Source organism: Schistocerca americana, chromosome 4 (genome assembly GCF_021461395.2).
Source record: "Schistocerca americana isolate TAMUIC-IGC-003095 chromosome 4, iqSchAmer2.1, whole genome shotgun sequence".
Lineage (NCBI taxonomy): Eukaryota > Metazoa > Arthropoda > Insecta > Orthoptera > Acrididae > Schistocerca > Schistocerca americana.
In genome coordinates this window covers 384619709-384644840 of record NC_060122.1, presented here as the reverse complement: position 1 = coordinate 384644840, position 25132 = coordinate 384619709, and the positions used below count along the sequence as shown (strand labels likewise).

At 41.4% G+C, this 25132-nt stretch overlaps 1 protein-coding gene across 1 annotated transcript in view; it reads right to left on the bottom strand.

The window, feature by feature from the left end:
* The window catches only part of LOC124613041 (methyl farnesoate epoxidase-like), a 191913-nt gene extending 173068 nt beyond the window's left edge, over nucleotides 1-18845 (bottom strand). The window contains exon 1 of the mRNA XM_047141609.1: nucleotides 18719-18845. Within this exon, the coding sequence (XP_046997565.1) occupies nucleotides 18719-18827 (109 nt within the window). The 5' untranslated portion in view covers nucleotides 18828-18845. The remainder of the gene's footprint in view (nucleotides 1-18718) is intronic.
* Nucleotides 18846-25132: the final 6287 nt, after the last annotated feature.

Below are 25132 nucleotides of genomic sequence, written 5' to 3'. Positions count from 1 at the left end.
AGCAAAGTCAAGCCTTCGCCTTTCTAAGATAAGGGTGGTAAAGATATGGTGAGGTAGATTACTGCAGTCCTTTCTTGTTTGGAGTGTTGATTTATGGCCCTTTTTAGTTGCCTGAATAAGCTTTGAACCCATAAAGGAGCCCCATTTCCCAACGGATGACATGTGCTTCTGCAAGTGCAGATATTAGTTTCAGCGTTTATCGTTCCTGTTCGTTATGAGGCGTGGGCATTCACTGTTGAATTCACGAGTGTAGGCGCAGAAGACGCCAGACGCCCTATAGTGGCGTAGTTCCACGTTGAATCACTTTCTAACTACAAAATACGATCTGGGTCCTGCTGCTTTAATTTCCTATGCATTTTTTTTCTTCATTGAACTTTAGGAATATCGGATTCCACCCTGGCTGTGTACTTGTGCTGTTCATGCAATGTGGTGGGGCAAACATGTGATGTCTGGTTTCAAGGACTGTTTGACACGATCTTCCGCTGCTTGCGAGGTCTTTTTATCACAATATGGTATGGGAAACCTGTGGCCACTTTAACATTATAGGGGATTTCGAATAATCGTCTCACTTTGAGTCCAGTGTAATCTGTCTTAAGGCAGCCAGGTAACATTGGAGTATTGAATATTATAGCAAACGTAGCAGTTTTTTCCACCATACAACCTGTATTATTTCATGTATATCACATGCTTCTGTGACACATTCTAATTCTTACTCTTTCTGCAAATCGGTTCTTGTTGTTGTTGTCGTTGTTGTTGCTGTTGTAGTGACGGTGGTGGTGGTGATCTTCAGTCTGAAGACTGCTATTCTATCCACCTTCTCTACATATTTACTGCGACCCACATCCAAGGGAATCCGCTTACAGTATTCGTGCCTCTATTCCCTCTACTCTGCACTTACCTAGCCAAAGATCCTGTTATTCCTTCCATGCACCTCACTAATTCCCATTGTATCTAACTTCAACCTAGCGATTTCTATTTTTCAGTTTTGTAATGTTTCTGTCCGTTTAAGATAATTAACATTTCACACTCCGACACGTAGAGCACCTGAATTGTATTTTCTGATGACGACATTCTCCTGAGTAATTTCCGACCAGAGAGCCAAATGGAAGACTATTTTACCTCCGGAATATTTTACCCAGGAAGATGCCATAATCAATAAGCCATATAGTAGACTTATAGGTTCTCGGGAAATATAACACCTATAGAATCTCCTTCCATTCAGGCGTTCGGTGTTACAAGGTCAGATCAGTCAATCACCCAGACTGTTGCGCTCGCAATTACTGGAAGGGCTGCTGGCCCTCTGTAGTAACCTCACGTTTCATCTGGCCTCCCAACAGATGTTTCTCTGTTGTGGTTGCACATAGGGTACGGCTATCTGTATCTTCGATGCACGTTAACACCTCACCATGACAAGGCTGGTGATGCAATATCCGTTGTATTCTAGCACGTCAACACTTTAATTCATTATACTCCAAGACTTTTAGTATTCATTATGTTAACTACATGATGAACGGTTTTCGTTTCGAAAAATGTGGCCACCTTTCTTTTTTCTGAAGAGATTTCAGTGCCCGAGCAATCTCTTCTCAAACATTTTCTGTATAGAATGGAAAGACTTGAAATACTTTATGGAATGAACCTTCTCATGGTTTTACAATTATAAAAGCGTTCAGTAGCACTGGAGAGTTTCTTTCTCTAAGGGAAGCTTCATTGGGAATACTAGCTTCTCAGTACTCTTGGCTGCGGCGGGGGAGGAGGGGGGGTGGGGGTGGGAGGCGGGTGTGTTTATGCTCCTCACGGCACACCAGTCTTACTGGGAATGTTTTACGTGCCAACACTATGGTAAACATCCATGTACAACAAGATGACACAACTGTCGTTGATTAAGTCGGGTTGCAGTGTAGATATCGGATTATAGTGTCGAAGTGTCGAAAATCGTTCTTCAAACCGACATCGGGCGAATTGAACAGTCATAAATACAGAAATGTCCCGTTATTTTGGGGCATGAAAGCTGTTTCCCCTAATAGCAAGTGATATAGCTACTCTTTGCAAAGTACTGCGGTCAGCATTGTCGTTGAAATATATTCGTCAGACGTCCACTGTGCGAAAAGAAGATAAGTTTAAATGATTTATAGTTTTATGATTAAGTACACGTCGATGAGGCATACATGCGAAAATCAAGTTTCTTCGATAATTGGAAACAGTTCATGCTAGTGGTAGCTTCTTCAATTAAGGACTGCTTCAGTGCGAGGAATAGTAATCGTATCACTACAATTGTCCCTCACGGGCGAATGACCGAAGGCGACTTGTTATGTACACATCTTATCAGCTCGCTCACAGTGCCCTGCTGGATATATGTCCGACTAGAAAAGACGGGTAACCACCCCGTTGCTTCCGAACTTTCTCAGGATAGCTCGAATAAAAAGTCCACTGTACTCTTCCCCGAGGCCATCTGTTTTCATTCCTATGGCTGTCTTCAGGAATCCGCGGTACGACGAAACGCCATCTTCTTCATGGCAAAAGGGCAGTGCTCTATTCAACAATTCAGCTGCTCATTGGTGAATTACAAGAACAGAAAAAGACGCTGAATATTTACAACTAAGATATTATACGAATTTTGACTGGTTAACGCTACCATCCTATATTGTATGCCACAATCAGTATGAATCTCTGCTCTCTTACTGTGTGAAGGAAACAGAGAGATGAGTTTTTAAGAAGCCATTAGAGACGATGACTTGTAAGTTGATTATCCACTGCCGAAACAGTATTTTCGTAGTTCACATAGGCATTGTGTTCTACAGTAATCAATTACTGCGTACAATTAGGGTTCAAGATTGAGGTGAATATAGGCAAGGTCATTTGAGGGAAGAGAAAACAATACAGAAGTGACATTGTGTGCTATAAGAAACGTTGCCAATACATGACATCGAGAGCCTCGTTTCTATCGCTCAGATAAGTAGGTTAGTGGTAGTTACGCGAAATGTCGGACAGTTGGCAACGACCTCTGCTGCCAATTCTGTGTGACAAGAATAACCACTTCTATCACAGGCCGTGTACGAAACAGCATGTTCTAGCGAGTGAAACGCGGCATATACAGATGTGCTCCTACAGTGGCCATAAATGATAGAAATCTCTGCATATCAGCATCAGCTCCATCTTCTCTTCATTTACGCATGCAATATTGAGAGAGAACATAAATTTTCTCAGCATGTTATAGTCTTAGGTGGAGATTTCAATTTACCAGATATAGACTGGGACACTCAGATGTTTAGGACGGGTGGTAGGGCAGAGCATCGAGTGACATTATACTGAGTGCACTATCCGAAAATTACCTCGAGCAATTAAACAGAGAACCGACTCGTGGAGATAACATCTTGGACCTACTGATAACAAACAGACCCGAACTTTTCGACTCTGTATGTACAGAACAGGGATCAGTGATCATAAGGCCGTTGCAGCATCCCTGAATATGGAAGTTAATAGGAATACAAAAAAAGGGAGGCAGGTTTATCTGTTTATCAAGAGTAATAGAAGGCAGATTTCAGACTACCTAACAGATCAAAACGAAAATTTCTGTTCCGACACTGACAATGTTGAGTGTTTATGGAAAAAGTTCAAGGCAATCGTAAAATGCGTGTTAGACAGGTACGTGCCGAGTAAAACTGTGAGGGACGGGAAAAACCCACCGTGGTACAACAACAAAGTTAGGAAACTACTGCGAAAGCAAAGAGAGCTCCACTCCAAGCTTAAACGCAGCCAAAACCTCTCAGACAAACAGAAGCTAAACGATATCAAAGTTAGCGTAAGGAGGGCTATGCGTGAAGCGTTCATTGAATTCGAAAGTAAAATTCTATGTACCGACTTGACAGAAAATCCTAGGAAGTTCTGGTCTTACGTTAAATCAGTAAGTGGCTCGAAACAGCGTATCCAGACACTACGGGATGATGATGGCATTGAAACAGAGGATGACACGCGTAAAGCTGAAATACTAAACACCTTTTTCCAAAGCTGTCTCACAGAGGAAGACCGCACTGCAGTTCCTTCTCTAAATCCTCGCACAAACGAAGAAAATGGCTGACATCGAAATAAGTGTCCGAGGAATAGAAAAGCAACTGGAATCACTCAATAGAGGAAAGTCCACTGGACCTGACGGGATACCAATTCGATTCTACACAGAGTACGCGAAAGAACTTGCCCCCCTTCTAACAGCCGTGTACCGCAAGTCTCTAGATGAACGGAGGGTTCCAAATGATTGGAAAAGAGCACAGATAGTCCCAGTCTTCAAGAAGAGTCGTCGAGCAGATGCGCAAAACTATAGACCTATATATCTGACGTCGATCTCTTGTAGAATTTTAGAACATGTTTTTTGCTCGCGTATCATGTCTTTTCTGGAAACCCAGAATCTACTATGTAGGAATCAACATGGATTCCGGAAACAGCGATCGTGTGAGACCCAACTCGCTTTATTTGTTCATGAGACCCACAAAATATTAGATACAGGCTCCCAGGTAGATGCTATTTTTCTTGACTTCCGGAAGGCGTTCGATACAGTTCCGCACTGTCGCCTGATAAACAAAGTAAGAGCCTACGGAATATCAGACCAGCTGTGTGGCTGGATTGAGAAGTTTTTAGCAAACAGAACACAGCATGTTGTTATCAATGGAGAGACGTCTACAGACGTTAAAGTAACCTCTGGCGTGCCACAGGGAAGTGTTATGGGACCATTGCTTTTCACAATATATATAAATGACCTAGTAGACAGTGTCGGAAGTTCCATGCGGCTTTTCGCGGATGATGCTGTAGTATACAGAGAAGTTGCAGCATTAGAAAATTGTAGCGAAATGCAGGAAGATCTGCAGCGGATAGGCACTTGGTGCAGGGAGTGGCAACTGACCCTTAACATAGACAAATGTAATGTATTGCGAATACATAGAAAGAAGGATCCTTTATTGTATGATTATATGATAGCGGAACAAACACTGGTAGCAGTTACTTCTGTAAAATATCTGGGAGTATGCGTGCGGAACGATTTGAAGTGGAATGATCATATAAAATTAATTGTTGGTAAGGCGGGTACCAGGTTGAGATTCATTGGGAGAGTGCTTAGAAAATGTAGTCCATCAACAAAGGAGGTGGCTTACAAAACACTCGTTCGACCTATACTTGAGTATTGCTAATCAGTGTGGGATCCGTACCAGATCGGTCTGACGGAGGAGATAGAGAAGATCCAAAGAAGAGTGGCGCGTTTCGTCACAGGGTTATTTGGTAACCGTGATAGCGTTACGGAGATGTTTGATAAACTCAAGTGGCAGACTCTGCAAGAGAGGCGCTGTGCATCGCGGTGTAGCTTGCTCGCCAGGTTTCAAGAGGGTGCGTTTCTGGATGAGGTATCGAATATATTGCTTCCCCCTACTTATACCTCCCGAGGAGATCACGAATGTAAAATTAGAGAGATTAGAGCGCGCACGGAGGCTTTCAGACAGTCGTTCTTCCTGCGAACCATACGCGACTGGAACAGGAAAGGGAGGTAATGATAGTGGCACGTAAAGTGCCCTCCGCCACACACCGTTGGGTGGCTTGCGGAGTATCAATGTAGATGTAGATGTAGATGAACCGCATATAAGCCACCTACGTGCAATTTCTCTTGTTTTCCTTGCGATTTAACTACAAAGAAACATACGTCCTGAGACAGGTACTAGGTTTCTATGGTTCTTAGAAAAGTTTTTATCGGTAAGTTTCACATGTCTCTTATAGTCTGGTCTGCGAGAAATCATTGAGCGTCAATTTACACATTTAAATGTACATAGTGGCATTGTCATATGTGTATTAAATTCAAGCCTTCTGATTTGGGCCAGTTATAATGACTCGTTAATTTTCGAAACACCAAAATGTAAGTCTGTGTAAGGTCGCCGTGGGTAAGCAATCTAGTCGGCAGATTAAATAGACTTCGATATGTTAATGCAAGAAATAATTTCATATGTTGTTTTCTTTTTCCAATCTTTTCATCTGACATCGATTTCTATGGATTGTTGAAGTATAGTGCAGTTACATAATGCCGCAAACTATTATTGCGCACTTTATTCTACTTCTATTTTATTTAGAATCGTGTGAATTAATTCAGTTCTGCTACGTCGTTCATAGCCTATTTACAAATATATGACCGAACTTTTAGACTTCTTTGGGATTATCTTTCCTTTAAGATCATTCTTGCACTTGACGAAACGTATGCATGAGCAGGACTGGGATAGCGTGGCATAGCAAATGCCGTTAGCGTGCCCAAGAAAGGCCATTTAGCGACTGAGGACTCGCATACAAACAACGAGATATATTCGAAGAGACGATCTAGTTCATTAATCCGTCTAGCCAGCAGTACGCCAGCACACAGATTCAGGTAAGTCACACTGCTGGAACATCGCAAAACCTTTAAATATATCGAATTGCCACAGAATACAAATGACTTTTTAGCGGCGAAGTTTAGTACCACACATGAACTAAGCTGAAGTGATGAAAACTATCTTTTCATCATGTCACAACACTGAGCAGTTGTATTCCATACTATTCCCGATACTACATTCATCCTAACAAGTATGAGGACAACTCAATTGGTTTCGTAACTGTTTTCACCGGTGCGCTTGTTGTCGTTTGTGTTACCTGCGTTGGGATTACCTGACCGACAGAGTACTGCTTGCGAAACATAAAGCCTGCGAAAGATCATGAGCCCGTCCACAGTTTTAGGTGACACAAATCGTTTTTTTCACCACTAATTATAACCAGAGATAATCGTTACCTCATGTTCACAGCACGAACGGATGCACACACTATTGAAACTGGTCCTACGTTAATACTTAAGTTGTGTGTGCAACTCGAATTGCGACACTTATGTAATTTAAGAGAAAACAACCAGACCATGAGCAACAAGTAAACAGTCATCAAAAGAAATAACGAATGTTTTATTATAAAGTCCGAAAACATCGAATTTATCAAGTTTAAACGTGAAGTGTGTAGGCAAACAAAGATCCCGAAATACGAGAATGCTAAGCTGTAGCTGGGAAAATTAAAAACAGAATATCAAAACCAAGACTTTCAAACGTTAGACGATCACAAAAATGCCACCATCACAGCAGCAGTCAAACCGGCACCATTACAAAATAAAAAAAAAAAAAAAGGAAATGAAGTAAGAAAAACAGACATGTTAGAACGATCAATGCGATAATGCTCTACAAGTAAGACAGCAGGCAGGAGAAAAGTGGAATGCAAATAAAAGTCAGGAAGACAGAAACAACCTCATAAAAAGAAGAAGAGAAACCACTAGAACTTTCAGTAGAGATAGAGAGAGCCCGTTATGCGAATGCTGTGGACAGGACATACATCCTAACGGAATATCTGAGATTGGCTCGGGAGGTGTACTGCAGATTGCTCAGAACAGTACATGGTGGTTCCGTGACTAGAAACACCCCCACTTAAGATGGGCGAAATTTTTCTCAGTATTTCGCCAATAATCATTCTGGATCCATTCTACGAGGTTAATAAGCAGAGTTTCCGGTTCCCAGATGTCAAATCTGGTGTTAGGCGGCAGTAGTGAGAGCTGCTTCGCATGTTTCTGAAATGTTCCGCATAGATTCTCTTTCTATAATCATTTTTCTAAAGTCAACACAGTGCTTTTTCGATTCATCAACAAAGCCCAACTCCGAGAAGGACTGATTTCAACCTTCTACTGGATTCAAGGGAGAGGAGCTGTTGCAAGCTGAAGCACTGAATAGTACCGCGACAACTGTTTCTATTACGTAATTCAAAGATTACCATAGGCAAAAATAGTAATACTTCGCCGATCCAGTGTCTATAAATACTGCCAAGGAAACATGAATATCAAACTTAGTTGTCATTTCAAGTCTGGAGTAACATTGACAAAAATATTGGCTCATCGAAATTAGTATTCTCTTTCGCTTTCTGTTATTTTTCAGAGATCAAGGCCGTGTGCTGGACCAGGATTCTAATCTATAGACAAAGAGTGCTCTTCCGATTCAGTAACAATCTCGGGGCCGACTGCATCTTCTGGGACGACTGAATGTTTCAGCCTGCCACTGGAAGCAAGGGTGTGGAGCCAGTGACAAGCTAATGCACTGAATTGGTCCCTGACTGTAGTTTCGATTACTCAATTGAATGGTCACTGTAGGCAGAAACAGCAATACTGCACTATCCAGTGATTGTAAACGCTGCCAAGGAAACACGAATTTCACACTTGCTTACGATTTCAATTCTTGTGTAATGGAGACAAAAATAACAGACCACCTATAATAGCATTCTACAGTAATTATTGTTCTTTCGCACATCAGTCCTAAGTTTAGTTTCATGCAGTTCTCCAGGCCTGTCACTTGACAGTTACCGTCTTCATTTCAGCGTGAGTGCTGCATCTTGCATCATCAACCACCTGCTTTATAACAGCTATATCTACACCTGCCCCTGCCATAGTTGCCTCCATGATCGTTGCTAGTTCGCGACATTCATGTCGTTATATGTGTCCAAACGTCCATCTTCTCGATTCATTACGTTCTTTAAACGATGCGACACGCTCCAGAGGTTACCACAACTTGTTATTGGATACTGTCGGGATCCTTCTCTCTGTTGAACGCAACATCTTGCTTTTATCGATGTTTAAAGAGAACTGGCATTCAGAACATCAAGTTGAATAACTTGTTCTGTATTTCCCTGGCACCTTTCAGCGACGGTGCTTTTCTGGAGGTAAAACTAATGTTAGTGAACCATTTGAAGTTGCTTCTGATCTTATATGACAAATCATTTACACGTTTTTGTTGAGGTATTCAGTCAGAAGCTTGGCTTGATGCAGCGCTACACTCTGCTCCAGAATACAAGCTGATCTTCCCCGAGGTCAGCTTCTATCAGGTTTTCCACTCTTCTGTAAATGATTTGTGTTAGTATTTTGCAACAATTACATACAATGCAGTAGAAACAGCACTTTGGATTCCAAAATGTGAAGAAATGTTGATTTTCTGGTGTGTTGTATGTATTATCCCTCTCGTGAAAAATCGAAGTTTTACATGTTCTCCCCCTGGTGTGTTATCCACCACTTTGAAAACCCTGCTGTGAAATAGCACTTTTCTTAGTTTTTTCCACTTTCACTGAAACTGTTAATGCAAGAGTTTGCACTAAAATAAATTATTAAGGAGAATCCACCGACTTAGCTAACTTTTTGCGATTTCTTGACTTTTTGCAGGTTTCTACTGCGTCTTAACTTAGTAGCTGTTCCGAATTTATATTATGTACGAAACTTGCATGAAGTTTAACGCTCTTTAAAATTGATAACTTCAAATTTTTGCCTTAAATGCACTGAAAGCGAGTCACCGAAGAAAACCTGAAAAAAGTGCCATTCTTTAGCGGTTTTTTCAAGATGGTGGATAACGCATAAGGAGGAAGATATAAAACGTAGATTTTTCACAAGAGGGACAGTACATACAGCATACCTAAAATCAAAAGTATTCCATATTTCGCAGATGTAACTTTACTAGGCTATTATTAAACTGATAGTTCGGCAATATTAACACCTGTCAGCACCTGATTTTTTTGGAATTGGAATTATTACAGTTTTCTTGAAGTCTGAGGGTATTTCACCTGTCTCATAGTTTTGTTACGGCTGCTCTCCCCAGCTATTCCGATGCAATAGCATACGGTTACGGAACGTGATATACCATGAAAACCTTGAAGAGTATTTCTTTGCCTGTGTGATATGTTGATTAAAATTCCATTGTTGCGCGATATTATCTGCAGTATAGAGAAAAGCCATTTCCACGTATAAAGAAAGGTGTGAGTAGGTCTATCGGCTATTGCGTGAGGATAACGGTAGTGGAACTTTTCAGATGGAGATCGATACACATCACGCCTAGATGACATACACGAGCAGATTATTGTCATCTTTCCGACTTTGGGAAAGATTGAGTCATTGCCATGTGAGACCATGGATCATATCGCACAGACAGTTAGCTGTAGTACAAGTGTTGCAGAACGAGTCGTGACAACATGGACACACGACAACAGTACAGGGAGGTGAGTAGGCATAAGTCCTTCCACAAGGACTACTAGAAGATCACTGGATTGTTCGACAGGCTCTCAAGAGTAGACTTATGGCAACAGCTGAAATCCGGGCAGATTTTGCTGGCCAGAGTGTCGCCATGAGCTGTCGGACAGATGGGTTGAAATCTTGAGTTGCCATGTGTCGTTTCCCGGTGACATCATATCACAAATACGAAAGACGTAGATGACGTAGAGCCAGAGTCGACTGGGACACTGAGTGGTAACCTGTGGTGTTCAGCGAGTCTCGCTTCTGGCTGTGGCGGCCAGATCGAGGCCAGTGTGTCTACAGACGACTTGCTGAAAGGTCACAGGAAGCAGCGACTCTCCAGACTTATACCCTCCAAGTCCTAGAATCATTGTGTTGGAAGCTAATGGTCTTGACAAGAGGACTAATTTGGTAGTTGTTGAAGGGTGGATGAATGCTCATCTGTGTGTGGAAAGGATGCCAAACCCTGTTGTCATATCCTTCGTGATCAGAATACCAAATGGCATATTCCAGCAGAACAATGCTAGATCACACAATGGACCGCACACCACAAATGTCTGAGGAATGTAAGAATCGTTTGTCGGCTATCTTGGTCTCCTGATTTTTCGGATGTCGTCCTTGCACTTTTCAATTCATTGTCAAATAATATTAAATGTACAAGAAATAATATATCTTTACCAGATAATACCTGCGGCTGTGCACGCATATCAATAGTTTTGTTATGGTGAGTGACTGTGAGTAAGTAAGGTATTGCGTAGGCAATAACGTCAGCTCTCCTCAGGAGACTGCCTGAAGTAGCTGTACGTTATTCAACGTGTGCTTTATGCAACAAATTTTATAATTTCTTAACATGGCTTATCTTTAATGAAGCAAAAAAATATGTTCCATTCCCTACTTCACCCTCTTAGGAGACGATTTTCTTTTATTTTCTAATGTAGCCTATGTTCTTCCTCGGGGTTCAAGCTATCTCCATACCAAACTTCATCGAAATCGGTTCAGCGGTTTAGTATTGGAAACGTCTCGTACAGAACTACTTTCGCATTTTGTCAGCATGGATAAAACTTTAAATTGCAATATCTTTCTTTTCCTTATCAGATTTTGATGAAGTAAAGCTTATGTCTTACCCCAAGCCACTCTCAAGTTACCTGTGAAAAACCCATAAAAATATGTCTAGTAGTTTTGGAGACTAGCGTGTTCGAAGAGACAGACTGAGATACGCCACCATTTTACTATTTTGTTGTTAGTAATGATTTAAATCTAATGTAAAAAGTACCTGCTTGAACCCCATTTTAAGCAACGAAATAATTGTTTTGTAGTAGGAAACAGAAGCTTTTGTCTGAAACTGTCATGTAACACATACTTTTACTTTACTTTTACTTTACACGTGGCTAAGGCCTTATCGACCATACGCCTGCTCTACGAGCCTCTTCCAATTATTTCTATCCAGGGAAATTGTTGTCCAATCAGAGTTGATGCCCATCCTAGCTGCATCTTCCCGGATATTCTCCATCCACCTAATTCGAGGTCTTCCTCTTCTTCTCTTTCCTTCTAATTTCTTAGTGGATGCTATTTTGGGTAGTCTGTTCTCCGGCATCCTTGCTACATGACCAGCCCAGTTCAGTCTTCTCTTCTTTAACATTTCCACAATGGTACTATGTTTGTACAGCTCCCGTAGTTCTTCATTTTTCCTTATCCTCCACTCCATGACATTTTCATCGAAGATTGGTCCAAATATTTTTCTTAGTATTTTTCTTTCAAATATCAACAGTTTTTCTTCATCTTTTTTCCTGACTGTAATAGCTTCACATCCATATAATGCTACTGGTACAATAGTTGACTGATAAAAACGGATTTTGAATTCAGTACTAAGTGATCTCATCCTTAAAATTTTGATACAGCTGTAAAAAGTTCTATTAGCTGCTGCTAGACGGGCGTCTATTTCTATTTCTGCTCTATTGTCTCTGCTAAAAAGACTCCCTAAGTACTTGAAGTGGTCAACTGCCTTGAAAGTGAGACCATTTACGGTCAGTGGTGTATTCTTTTGGAGTTTTTTACTTATGACTAGATATTCTGTCTTTTCTTCATTCACATGAAGTCCCGCTTTCTCAGCTATTTTGTAATAATTTTGCATCACCCTGATTAATACAGCTTTTGAAGTGCTTATTAGGGCTACATCATCTGCATAAGCAAGTCTAGTAATGTTCTGTCCCTGCAGTTGGATCCCTTGTGGATTAGTTTTGGTGAATTCTCTATCAATCTTCTCTAAGATAATATTAAATAGAATAGGTGAGATGGCATCCCCTTGTCTCAGTCCAGTGTACACCTTAAAATTTTCAGTATCTCCTGCAGGTGTCTTAACTTTGCATATGATTTCTTCCAAACACATTTTAACTAATTTGATTAATTTTAATGGTATTTCAAATTCTTTCATGGTATTTAAGAGTGTCTGTCGGTGTATGCTATCATAGGCCTTCTTGAAGTCTATAAATAGAATATGGATATCGACATTAAATTCCCATGCCTTCTCATTTATTTGTCTCAATGTGAATAAGTGATCCAAAGTGGATCTGTTAGTGCGGAAACCACATTGGTAGTCCCCAATCAGTTCTTCGGTTATGGGAATCAGTCTGTGTAGTATACACATCGACAAAATTTTATACGTGACATCGAGTAGGGCAATTCCTCTGTAGTTATCACAGACAAGGGGATCATTCTTCTTAAAGATGGGGCATATAATTGCAGTTTTCCAATCGGCCGGTATGTTTTCTGTCTCCCAAATTGTTTCAATTAAGGAATGTAGTTCTATTTCCAATTGTGGTCCTCCATTTTTTAAAAGCTCAGCATATACCTGGTCTTCCCCACAGGCCTTGTTGTTCTTTAATTTCTTTATTGTTTGTCTTATTTCATTTACTGATGGTGTGGTGACTTGTATATCAACTGTATCTGGTTCTTCAAATGTAAAGTAATATTGTGGATCATTGCAGTTGAGCAGCTGTGTAAAGTATGTCTTCCATGTTTCTTGTATGTCATTCTTGTTTGTAAGTATTTTCCCATTATGGTCCTTTATAAACTGTTCCCTTTTAGTGAATTTTCCCAAGGACTTTTTTATATTCTGGTACATCTGTCTTGCTCTGTGATGCTTGAAATCATCCTCCGCTTCTCTTACCATGTTGTTGTAGTGTTTTCTCTTCTCTTGTCTTAGAGTTCGTTGTGTTTCCTTGCGGATTTTATAGTATCTCTCCTTTAGTGTAATATTGTCCATGTCTTGTAACCATGCCTTCCTCGCATTTTGCCTCTCCAGTACTCTTTCTTGGCACTTTATATTAAACCAGATTTTGTTAGTTCGTTTTCTTTTACCTATAGTTTTGGAAGCTACATCTTGAATACTGCTTCTGAGGTGTCTCCATCTACTTTCCACGTCTTGCTGGTCACTATGTGTCAGTCTAGATTCCGATAGGTTAATTTCCATTTCTTTCCTAAAGTTTTCTTTTATTTTTTCTTCTGCCAGATTTTCTACATCGTACCTTTTAATTTCAACCCTATTTGTACTTTGTTTCTTTTTTAGCTTTATTTTCATTTGAGCTATGATTAACATATGATCTGTCTCACAATCTGCTCCCCTAAAAGTTCTAACGTCTTTAATACTGTTTTGAAATCGTCTTTGGATGGCGACATGGTCAATCTGGTTCACTACTTTTCCATCTGGTGATATCCATGTCCCTAAATGAATGCGTTTGTGTTGGAATTTTGTGCTGCTTAATGTGAGACCATTTGCCATTGCAAAGTTTATGAGTCGCACACCATTCTCTGAACTTTCATCACGTAAGCTGTAATTCCCAATGGTTGGTTTGTAGATTTCTTCTTTTCCTACTTTGGCATTAAAGTCTCCTAACACTATTGTTACGTTACGTTGTTACGTTATGTAATTGCAAATTCCTGTTAACTGTACGTGACAATATGTATTTTGATCTAAGGTGGCAAAGAAAAAATACTGTGCTCTACGACACTATTTGTAATGGTCAGCTCTAAAAATATGTTATGTTGTGTATCTGTATGTTACCGTTCTGGACTGTTCCTTTTTTGACATGTGATACAAAGTGCAAGACACTTTCATTGCCGTTATCAGGCTATAGACTTCTGTGCTATAGAGTTTTCATTCAGTACAGTATTATCACCTATTTCTAAAAATCATGATCTGCGATTCTACTAAAAAACATATTACACGTTGCGGAGTGCGACGGGAACTATTGCGTCTTTCGTTTGTGTGGTGCCACACTTCCCACGTTTTGTTGGCGTGGCTGCGGTTTCTGCGCTCTTTTGCAGCCAAGACAGATGCGAAGCTTTAGAGAACAGCATCGAACTGGATTCCCCAACATTTTCTCCTCGATTCCTCGTACCTACCCTTACCGCGTTGCAGAAATGGACCAGTCCCACACTGTGTCGTGCGGAGGTCAACGCCGTGTCCCTGGACACCCCTTTCCTTCCTCATCAGCACTATATGAGGTGTTTCAAAAAGTACTTCACAACTTAAGAAATTCACATAAATTTATTGAAACAAGATATAGAGCTAGGTTTAGTGTTATCAAGTTTTTTGACCTTCGACTAAATATGCATGTGGTTTCCGTTGGTTATCCTTCACACATCCCATCGGAAGTCAATTTCTTCCCAATCTCGCTGTAGCATTGCAGGTGTAACTTGCTCAGTGGCTGCGTAAATTCTTGCTCTAAGTTCAGGTAGAGAATCCGGGGCACAGAAGGTACAAACACGGTATCCTTTATGAACCCCATAAAAAAATCAAGTGGTGACAGGTCTGGCGAACGGGGTGGCGATGCAATTTTCGCATCACGGCCTGTCCATTGACCTGGGAAGCGGTCACTGAGAAAATTCCGTACATCAGCCAGTTAGTGGGGTGGTGCACCATCTTGCATGAAGTAAACATTTCGTTCTTGGTCATCCTCATCGATCTGTGGTATCAAAAATTGTTGTAACGTATCCAGGTACACTATCACGTTGATGATTCTCTCACGGAGCACCCCGTTTCTGCAAAACAATTATGCCACTCATAAAATGTAGGCCTACTAGAAGGATCTTTAGCGTACTTGGTACGGAAATTACGCTGAACTGTTGTCGCCGACTTCGATTATTCAAAACAAAACAAACAGCTAGCACGCTCAGGTCCAGTGAAGGGTACCATCTTAAACGCAATTGCCACTAGCGCTGCTTAGGGTGCTATTCGGCTCTATCAAATCAAGCGAAACAAAACTTGATGTATTTCTCTTCAAACCGACACTATAATTACCTCTGTAGGTACTATGAATTAATTTATATGAATTTTCAAAGTTGTAAAGTACTTTTTGAAACACCCTGTACAATCAAAACTATAGTACACTCGGCCAGCATCTTCCACGATCCCAGAAACATACCTTAGAGCAGATATTACATTCTGTTCATGCACATACAAAACCTGAGGCGGCTTTCTCAAGGTATATTCAGTTTCAGACGGTAGAGCCGCTGAAATAGTCTCTGAAGAATATGGACATGTTATTATGTAGATGTGTCCATCTATTATTTGGTAAAGAAAATATTATTTTCTGTGATACAGGTGAGGCAGAAAACTGAGATTTCAAGATCGACAACATGTCTTTTCCCAGAAGTTGATGCCTTCTCTGTTTCAACGGGACTATACAGCGCAATATTGAGCAGTACAGTTACATATTCTGCAGTTCAGTTAGCATAGCTGTATAGAAAAATGTGAAACTGGGGACACGAGAAACATCTTGGTCCATTCCGACGCTGTTACGTCACTTCTACAGGCCAGGCTGAGTGAAGTTTAGGCCTTCGCCCACGCGCATGTAGTCTAGTGCTGAGCATTGGTTATATTTATCACGAAAGCTTAAAACATCCATCTTCGTAAACACATTCATTCAGCTTAAATTAATCCAGTCAGAATAGCAAAGAAAGAAAGTCTGAAAATCATACAAAGCACTTATAAAATGAAGTTTAAGAACCAAACGATTTCTTGTAGATATCAAAGGTGTAAAAGTGGTTTTTTCCCTAAGTTTATATCCTGCTCCACCGCCTTTGAAGAAATTAAATTCTATGCTTGTTATTATCGTTGATATGCATCATGATTTTCGCTCCTACTCAGAAACTTATTTTTAGAGTTTTAAATTTTTGCGTAAGATAAAATTATTGCCGTAAAGTAAAAATATTTTAATGAAAATTTTCTAGTCTTAAGAAATATTTCTTAACTTGTTGGAAGCACTAGATTTACTCATTTGAGTTCCAGAAGATTAACTAAAAAAGTGACCTCCACAATAATCTTGATAACATTGGTACCAAGCACTCTCTGCTACGGCACATTCATGCGAAGCACCCCCTCCCACCTAACACTGGTAGGAAGCATCCTCTTCCAGCAACATTTCACTGAGCACCATACGCCACCCAACATCGGTGGAACATTTCGTGTGTACTAGTCCGATGTTGTTAGCTTTTAAATATCAAAGCAATTTACCTGCAGAAATGTATTGGGTGTATTACCATTTTTTGAAGTGAATCGTTGGCAGACTTAAGGATTAAATGATGAGAAAGGAGAGGAGAAAACGGCAAAAAAGCACTTTACAGAATATAGCGTGAGAAGAAGGTATTTTTGGAGAGAGAAACGAGGGGGTATACGGGAATATGGGAGACAAAAAAGGAAAAGAAAGAGTCTGAGTGTTAAAAATGCCAGATTACAAGTCCACAGATCTTGGGTTCGGTCCTGGTCAAACCTAAGATTTTTGTCTGCCACTTACCGCTTCTTTCATCTTTGGCTGTGTTTGTTGCTATGGAAAATGCCGCGGTTTGGAATTCACTTTAAACTGTAGGCCGGTCCGTAGGTCGGAGGCAGGCAAACACATGCACTCTCCAACAGGACCATGTCTCGTAAAACACTGTGATGTCCAAAACAATCTTCGGATTGATAACGATCATTGATGAAAAACTTTTTATTGTGTATACAGGGTGATTCTTATGAACGTTTAAAAACCTCTTAAGCGACAAAGATAAGCTGAGACAAGACGCATGGGGCCGCAGATGTTGGGAAATACCCCAAAAGTGGATGACAAATGTTGAACATGTGACATCAGCAGATGGCGTACCTCTCGCACGTGCGTGGCTCCATGTGTCTCATATTAATTTATTTTTCTCCAAGTCATCTGCGTCGCTTTGGGGGTTTTCTAAACGTTAATGAGAAACACCCCATATAATGACATCGGTGCGTGGTTCTTATACGTTTTTTAATTTACCAAACCGATGTCGAGCACTTGTTCGTCGTCGGCGGTTATTATATTTCACTTTTAAGTGTTCATAGAATCCTTTCATATCTTCTATTTGATTATAAATGCGGAAAATTTTGCTTTCAAACATCTCTGACGTATTTTGTTGTCAGTCTCTTGAGATACTATTAGTTGTAGACCTCCGGTAAAGTTCTTGCAGCGCGACACATCATCAGATTCAGCTAATCAGTCGTACCGAAATAGGCAATTTCTAGAATCATGCTCCAGATTTACAACTGCACACGTTATACAGTAGGAGTTAGCGCAGCAACAAGTGTTATCCGCCGTGGATTTGTCAGTAACTGATATACAGAAGATGTGTAGGGCGTACCTCCCTTCGCGACTATCCAGAGTGATTCTACACTCATGCTCATAAATTAAGGATAATGCTGATACATGGTGAAACAACGCTCTAGTGGGTGGTTTGCGAGTTTCAATCACCTCGGCGTATGACCATGCCGTGCATCTGACCTGCGGTCGTCGCACGGTGGCGCTGGCAGCAGTCCACATACCCAGAGGTGTGTAGGTGCATGTCAGAGTACGGTGCAGCGAGTAAGTGTGCAGACGTTTTTAGACGTGTTAATGGTGACTGTGTGTTGAAAATGGCTCAAAGAACACATACTGATGACGTTATGAGGGCTAGAATACTAGGGCGACTGGAGGCTGGTAAAACCCAGCAGGTCGTAGCACAGGCCCTCCATGTGCCACAAAGTGTGATCTCAAAATTATGGCAACGATTCCAGCAGACAGTAAACGTGTCCAGGCGCTACAGTACGGGATGTACACAGTGCACAACACCAAAAGAAGACCGATATCTCACCATTAGTGCAGGGCGGGGTGGTCACTGTTACATTTACTTGCTGATATTTTCATAGTGGCGCTCAACAGTTGGCGGCACTTGCACGTAATGACATTCACGAATGTGTACCTAAGGTTTCCATTGGGAAAAGACTTCTGTTGCAGCTAAGACACTGTAAGAGTTAAGGTACGTAATTGTAGCCAGAGGGTCTGAAAGGGTTAAGCCACTTCTGTGCCCACAGCTTTCTCTCAACTTTTTTACTGGTTAGCCTTGTTACCTCTGATACAGCCAGGGGAAACCCCTCTTTTCTGTTTCTGTGTAAAATCAAGCGGCATCTCGTAAAACGTAAACAACGAACATAAGATGGTCGAGTCACAACAATGGGTGCTGCGGAGCTGCCATCGCTGAGTGCAGTCGGTCGGGACGTAGGCAAGCTGGCACGAAATTGGTCAGGCGATCGACCAGCCGATAGCTTCGTGTGTGTGTGTTGGGGCCTCCAATAAGGACGTTCTGCATCAGCAGGTGGCGCCTTACCTGGCGGGTATCCCGGAGGGCGCCTCAGCTGCCCCCAGAGCCACACGGCCAGGGCGACCGCGGCGAGCAGCAGAGGCAGCACCAGAGAAAGCATGTCGTCTCTCCCCATTGCTGGCGGCTGGCCCGACGAGCACTGAACTGACGCCGCGTCCGGTGACGGACAGACCGTCCGCGCAGAGCAGGGGGGGGGGGGGGGGGCGGCAGGGAGGGGAGCTCAGCTCACCCAGCCCCGCTGCTGCGCGGCTCGCTGACGCACTCTTCGCCGCTCGCGAAGACAGATGGCTCGTTCCCTTATCTTGCCCGTATCTGTCAGCTCCAGACCAATGCCTAGTTTGCATGTCACTCTGACCGCTTCCAATACAGGTAGAGAACTTCCATTTACGCACTTCCTGCCTCTACATCTACATTCGTACTCCACAAGTACAAGATACAAGCGTATTTCAAACAAGTTGTTATGTTGTCTTGTGCCCGAAGACTGGTTTGCTGCAGCTCGCCAGCCTAGTGTATCGTGCGCAAACCTCCTCATTTCCACAAAGATTCTGCAACGTACATCATGTTGAATCTGCTTACTGTTTTCAAACCTTGCTCTCCGCCTACAACCCCCCCCCCCCCCCTCTCACCCCTCCCCCACCATTCCCTTTTACTGCCAAACTGAGGATTCCTTGATGCCTCAGAAAGTGTCCTATTAACCATTCTTTCTTTTAGTCATACATGCACGTCTACATCTTTTGGTCTGTTCCATCTCCCTCAAAACTGTTCAAGACATTTCATCGGCCTTCCTAAAGATCTTTTGCTTCTTGTTTATACTGTATGGCTTTAGTGATTCTTCCAGCTGGAGTACTGTCTTCCCGTCTTAACTGATATTCTTTTATTATATCAATTATGTTTTGCATATTCAATTCGGCTCAGATTTCATAATTTCTCCTTCTATTCATCAAAGTGTATCCAGCCACGTGTCCAAGGAAATTAATTTCATATGCTTCTATTCTCTTTTCATCTCTCTCTTCTTAAGAGTCCAGTTATCGCATCAACTGAGCAGTGCTGGTATAGCCAGAACCTTATAGAACTTCAGAAGAGTATCTCTGTGAACTTCCTTTCCTAATATTCTGTGGAAAATTCTATATAAATAGTTAAACAGGTCTAACATATTTATATCCCGTTGATCGCCCTATACATAATACTGCACCATAAATATTTCGATGTATTAACTTTCTCTGTGACCTGCTTAACAATTTCAATATTAACTCGCACGGGCAGGTGTCCTAAAAGTGCCACTGATTTTGTCTTTTTGATGGAGACTTTCATTTTGTATTCTCTGCCTATTTTAATTAGATCAAAGACTGTTTCTTGTAAGACGTTTGCATTTTGCCTATTAATTACTTGGCCGTCAGCAGAAAGTAGAGTACTGATATCCACATCGTTAAATTTAAAAAGAGTGGGTGAGAACGGACACCCTTGTCTAACTCCTTGGTTTATTTCAATCAGATTATGTCTACTGCCTGCTTTTATTATTTGTATTTTGTTATTCACGTATGGAACCTCTACAGCTCACATGAGATGGACTCTCTCTGTTTCTTAAAATTTCCAACATATTGTTTCAATTTACTTTATCAAATGCCTTTTCGTAGTCAATGAAGGCAAGAAAATTTGGTGAATTGAATTCACGTGTTTTTCTATTAGTTATGTCATGGTGAAGATACAGCCCAAACATGCTCTACCTTTTCGAAAACCACGTTGGGCATATTATAGAGTAGTTTCAACGACTCGCGATTGTTGCTTTCTTAAAATTCTAGCTTATAATTTATAACATGAATTCAGAAAGCTAATACCTCTGCAGTTCTGACATTCATATCTGTTTCCTTTCTTACAGACTGGGTATACCTGGGCTACATATTCCACTTTTCAGGTATATAACCACTTCGGCAGCAAATATTCATAAAATCGAATGTTGTTTTTCCAATATTTGGTACCTATTTTATCAGCTCTGTATTGAATTTTACACACCTTGGAGTCTTGCTATTCTTACTAGACGTTACTGCATCCTGTAGCTCCTCCAACGTTATTAACTCTACTTTCCTATTTGGTTCAGACTCAGACGGAACCACCTGTGTATCTTGCACACCCATCCAGAGTGATTTATAGTATTGTAGCCAATTAGGTTCAGATACCCTGTTCATTTGCAGATTGTCCTTATCTTCCTTGTTTAAATGTTTCATTATCGTGTATGCTTTGTCTTGTTTTCCTTCGACATCATGTTCAATATCCGTAATACATTTTCCCCACTGATTGTTTTTATATTGTTCGACTTTCCTTTTGAGTAGAGCTGGTTTCGTTTTATAATCAAGTCTCAGGTCTTGATCGTCTAGGGAATTCATGCTCCTTGTTTTCAATTAGTTACGTATTTCATCATCCCAGTATAGCAGGTCCCTTTTGAAAAAAAAAAAACTTTTCTTTCTTGTGCCAAGTGCTTCTGCTGCTGTTTTAATTAGTGATTCCTTTATATTGTTCCATTCCTGGTTAATGTTATCCGCTTTTACATTTAAACTTACGTATTCTTCACGCTTTTTCTGATATAGTAACTGGGGACTCTCTTCTTGAAGTAAATGTACTTTAAATGTAGCATCAGCTTTATTTTGTTTCCGTTTGGAAGCTGTTTGGAAGATATCTTAGTTATATTGTGCCAAAAATATCCTCATTACTAACATAAGCTACTTATCTAATCCAGCCGGGTCAACTTCACTCCAGACCTTTGAGTCCAATATAACTAAATTCCCTGGTTTCGGCTCCTCAAGAAGAATCGGCTGCCATTGCCCCACAGACATTCAGATACCTAACTACTATGTCTTCAACATAGTTAAGGGTATCATAAAGGGAAAAGATGCATGCGCCTCATATTAATGTCCATTAATGTATCCGGATACTTCTAATCAGATAGTGAATTTCGTTAAGCAGCGAGGTGTCGGAAATGCATATGGAATGAGCACATGCGTATCCGTAAGTACGCCCACGGGAACTAGATGAACACAGTGTACCTTATATGTAAATTGATGGTGGAGAGGGGAGAAAGGAAAAGAAAGGGAAGGGATTACTTATGTCAGTTGCATCGGGACATTACGCAGAATTAGCGGCGATGAGTGAAAATGTATACCGAGCGGGACCCAAACCTTGGGTCCCTGCATACTAGGAAGGTGCGTTAACCACTGCACCATCCAAGACACAGTGTTAGGCCAGCTGCGTGGACTACCTCGGCACACCTCACGGCCGACCCACTTTCCCACAGAGCGCCACCTATCCGCTGTCCCTGTCCATTACCGGCATTCTCGCCACTACATTCTCGCAGGAGGTCGGAGTACTCGTGCATCCTCACTGAAGAGGGTGAATTCATTGCCAGTCTAGGCGAATCAGTTACATGAATGCGTAGTGTCTGATCTTTCGGACATGTCCAAAAGAACAGACACTACGCACTCTTCTTCTTCCTCTTGCGCTACGGCCTCTGTAGGACCACGGGTAGCCCCTTCGTGGACTGCATTTTCCTCTTCTTCTCCCAGAACCTATTCATTCCTTCTCTTCTCCTCTCCCGCTCTTCTTCTGAGATTTTCAGTTTCCGTTTCTCCTGGCGGCTCCGCTGGTGACATTCTAATCTTTTCCTGTATTCTTCTCTGTCATTGACCTCCGCCATATTTGTCGGTGTATATTTGTTCCTCCAATTTTCCTTTCCTTCGACCTTTATCCCCAATTCCAACCAGTCCTTCCGAAATTCAACAATCCACTTGGTTCCTGTCTTTCCCCTTGTCCTCCCTGTTGTTTCCCATACTCTCTTCGTCATTCTGTTCATACTCATCCTAACTACATGCCCAGCAAACCGTGCCCTTTTGAGTCTGATTTCCCCGGATATTGTTCTCACGTTCCGGTATAATTCTTCCCTAGGTCTTCGCATCCACCTCTCTGCACCTCTTTTGGGACCTAGTATTTTTCTCAGTATTTTCCTCTCTTCTTTCTCTAGTTGCTCTGCCCCATTTCTTCCTTGTGTCATCCTCTCAGCAGCATATAATACTGCATTCCTCACTGTTGCCTTGTAGTGGCTTATCTTTGCCGCTGTGGATATATTCTTTTTATTGTATACCTCTCTCGTCATGCAGAAGGCTGACCTCATCTTCTTTATCCTCTCTGTTATTCCCTCCTTGCTCCTGTTCCTTCCTGTTATAAATTCTCCCAGGTATTTAAATTTGCCCACCATTTGCACAGTGCCTTCCGGTGTTTCCCAGTTTGCGGTGGTGTTTAATGTCATTGTCTTGTTATAGGCGATCCTCAGTCCCACCTTTCTGGCTACCTTACTTAAGTTGTCGAGTTGTGTCTTTGCGTCTTCTTCCGTCTCACTTAATATTGCTATGTAATCTACAAAGGCTAGGCAGTCCACTTGAGCCCTGTTGTCCTTTTTGTCCCCCACATGGGTCTTTGTTATTCCCATTTCCTCGTTTATTGCTCTCCACTGCCTGATCACTTCGTCCAGTGCTATACTGAACAACAATGGTGACAATCCATCACCCTGTTTAACATCAGTCTTGATCTCAAATTCTTCTGACAGTGCTCCTCTGAATCTCACCCTTGCTTTTGTGTCTGTCAGAATTTCTTTTATGAGTTCTTATGTAGTTCCATCAAGTCCTCTGTTCTTCAGGATCCTAACAAGAGTCTGTCTGTCGATGGAGTCATATGCCTTTGTGAAGTCCACGAAGGTTTTTACTGTCTTTTTGTTTTTTAAGGCCCTATGTTCTATCAGTTGCTTCAGGATAAATATCTGTTCTACACAACCTCTTCCTTTCCTGAATCCCGATTGGTAGTCGCCAACTTACTTTCTACCTGTTCTTCTACTCTCTTGAGCAATAGTTTTGACAGCACGTTGTATCCAACCTCTAGTAGCGATATTCCTCTGTAGTTGTTTGCATCTCTCTTGTCCCCCTTCTTGTGTATTGGTACTACGCATTCATATATGGTGTACCTTCTTTAGATATTGTTACATCAATTTTTCATTTAGTCCTGTGACGTTCTGACGTTCGCATCGAACCAGTAAAAATGATGTAGCTCGGTAGTGCTTGGAGGACGGTTGCAGTACGTAAGATGGAGCGTTAAACATGGACAGAACTGAGTGGTATGCGTCTTGTATACGGTACAGCGGAAGGCATTGATCTAAGAGCTCAGATAATATACCGCACACTTCTTTTCCTCGGAGATAAACGCTTTATCGCACATTTACCGGGTAATACCAAAACACTGATGGCAAAAAACAGGCCCAATGGAGAAAGGCCACAGAAGGGGTGCATACCTGATTTTGTGGAAGACCTGCTGTTACGCTTTGAGAACATGCAAGTACCCGAGCACGTGCAGCTGTCATAGCACGCATGTATGGGCGTACAACAGTTATCTGAGGTCATTAGAGACTACATGCACTGAACGTTGGGACAGTATCGCGGGCGATTACTTTCTTGGACTCTAAACGTTGCCTCCTCGAACCAAGTGGCCAATTTACAGACTGTTCACGCAAGAGTATCTGGGTGCAAAACTGGCACGTGAACCGTTAACTCGTACTTTCAGCAGTCGGTTTAGCGGACGGTGAAGATCTGTACATTGGCTTGCAAGATCCCTGGACCTCATGTCATTTCACTTCTTTCTCGGGGGCTTCATGAAAACCGACGTGTATTCTATCACTGTGGACTCAGAAGGAATTAAATACAATTATTTCAGCGCCCATACACATGCAGAAAACGCTACTTCCACTGAACGCGAGACGCCCTGTTACGTCAATACCGCTCTTCTTTTAAGATTTATTGTTATACTGATCATAACAGTAAAGGACTGAAACACATTTAACATTGTTTTATTCTCAGTCCCACCAGCAACCTCCTGGATATTTCGTAATCAGTTAATGATCATTTCCAATACCTGGTTGCATAATGAAATGTGTTTATATTTATTAACCTGATCTGATTGGGGCCATCAGGTCTTCTCCTACACCAGACCAGGGTCTCATACATACAGTATCTATTACATCATAGATACCCAAGAATTAGTAATTTTAATATGACAATTAGAATTAAAATGATTTGGGTGTCTGAAGTGGCAGTGTGAGTAAATTATACAAAGTTAATACCGGCATTTACCACAGTACTGCTGCTGCAACCACTAATAGTGATAATAATAATAATAATAATAATAATAATAACAATAATAATAAAAGTCATAACATTAATTGTGACATAATAACAATAATGATAATGGCAGATATAAGAAGAATTTATAGAAACTTCCTGGGAGTTTAAATCTGTGTGCCGGACCGAGACTCGAACTCGGGACCTTTGGATTTTGTAGTCTAAGGTCTCGAGTTCGAGACTCGGTCGGGCACTCAGTTTTAAACTCCCA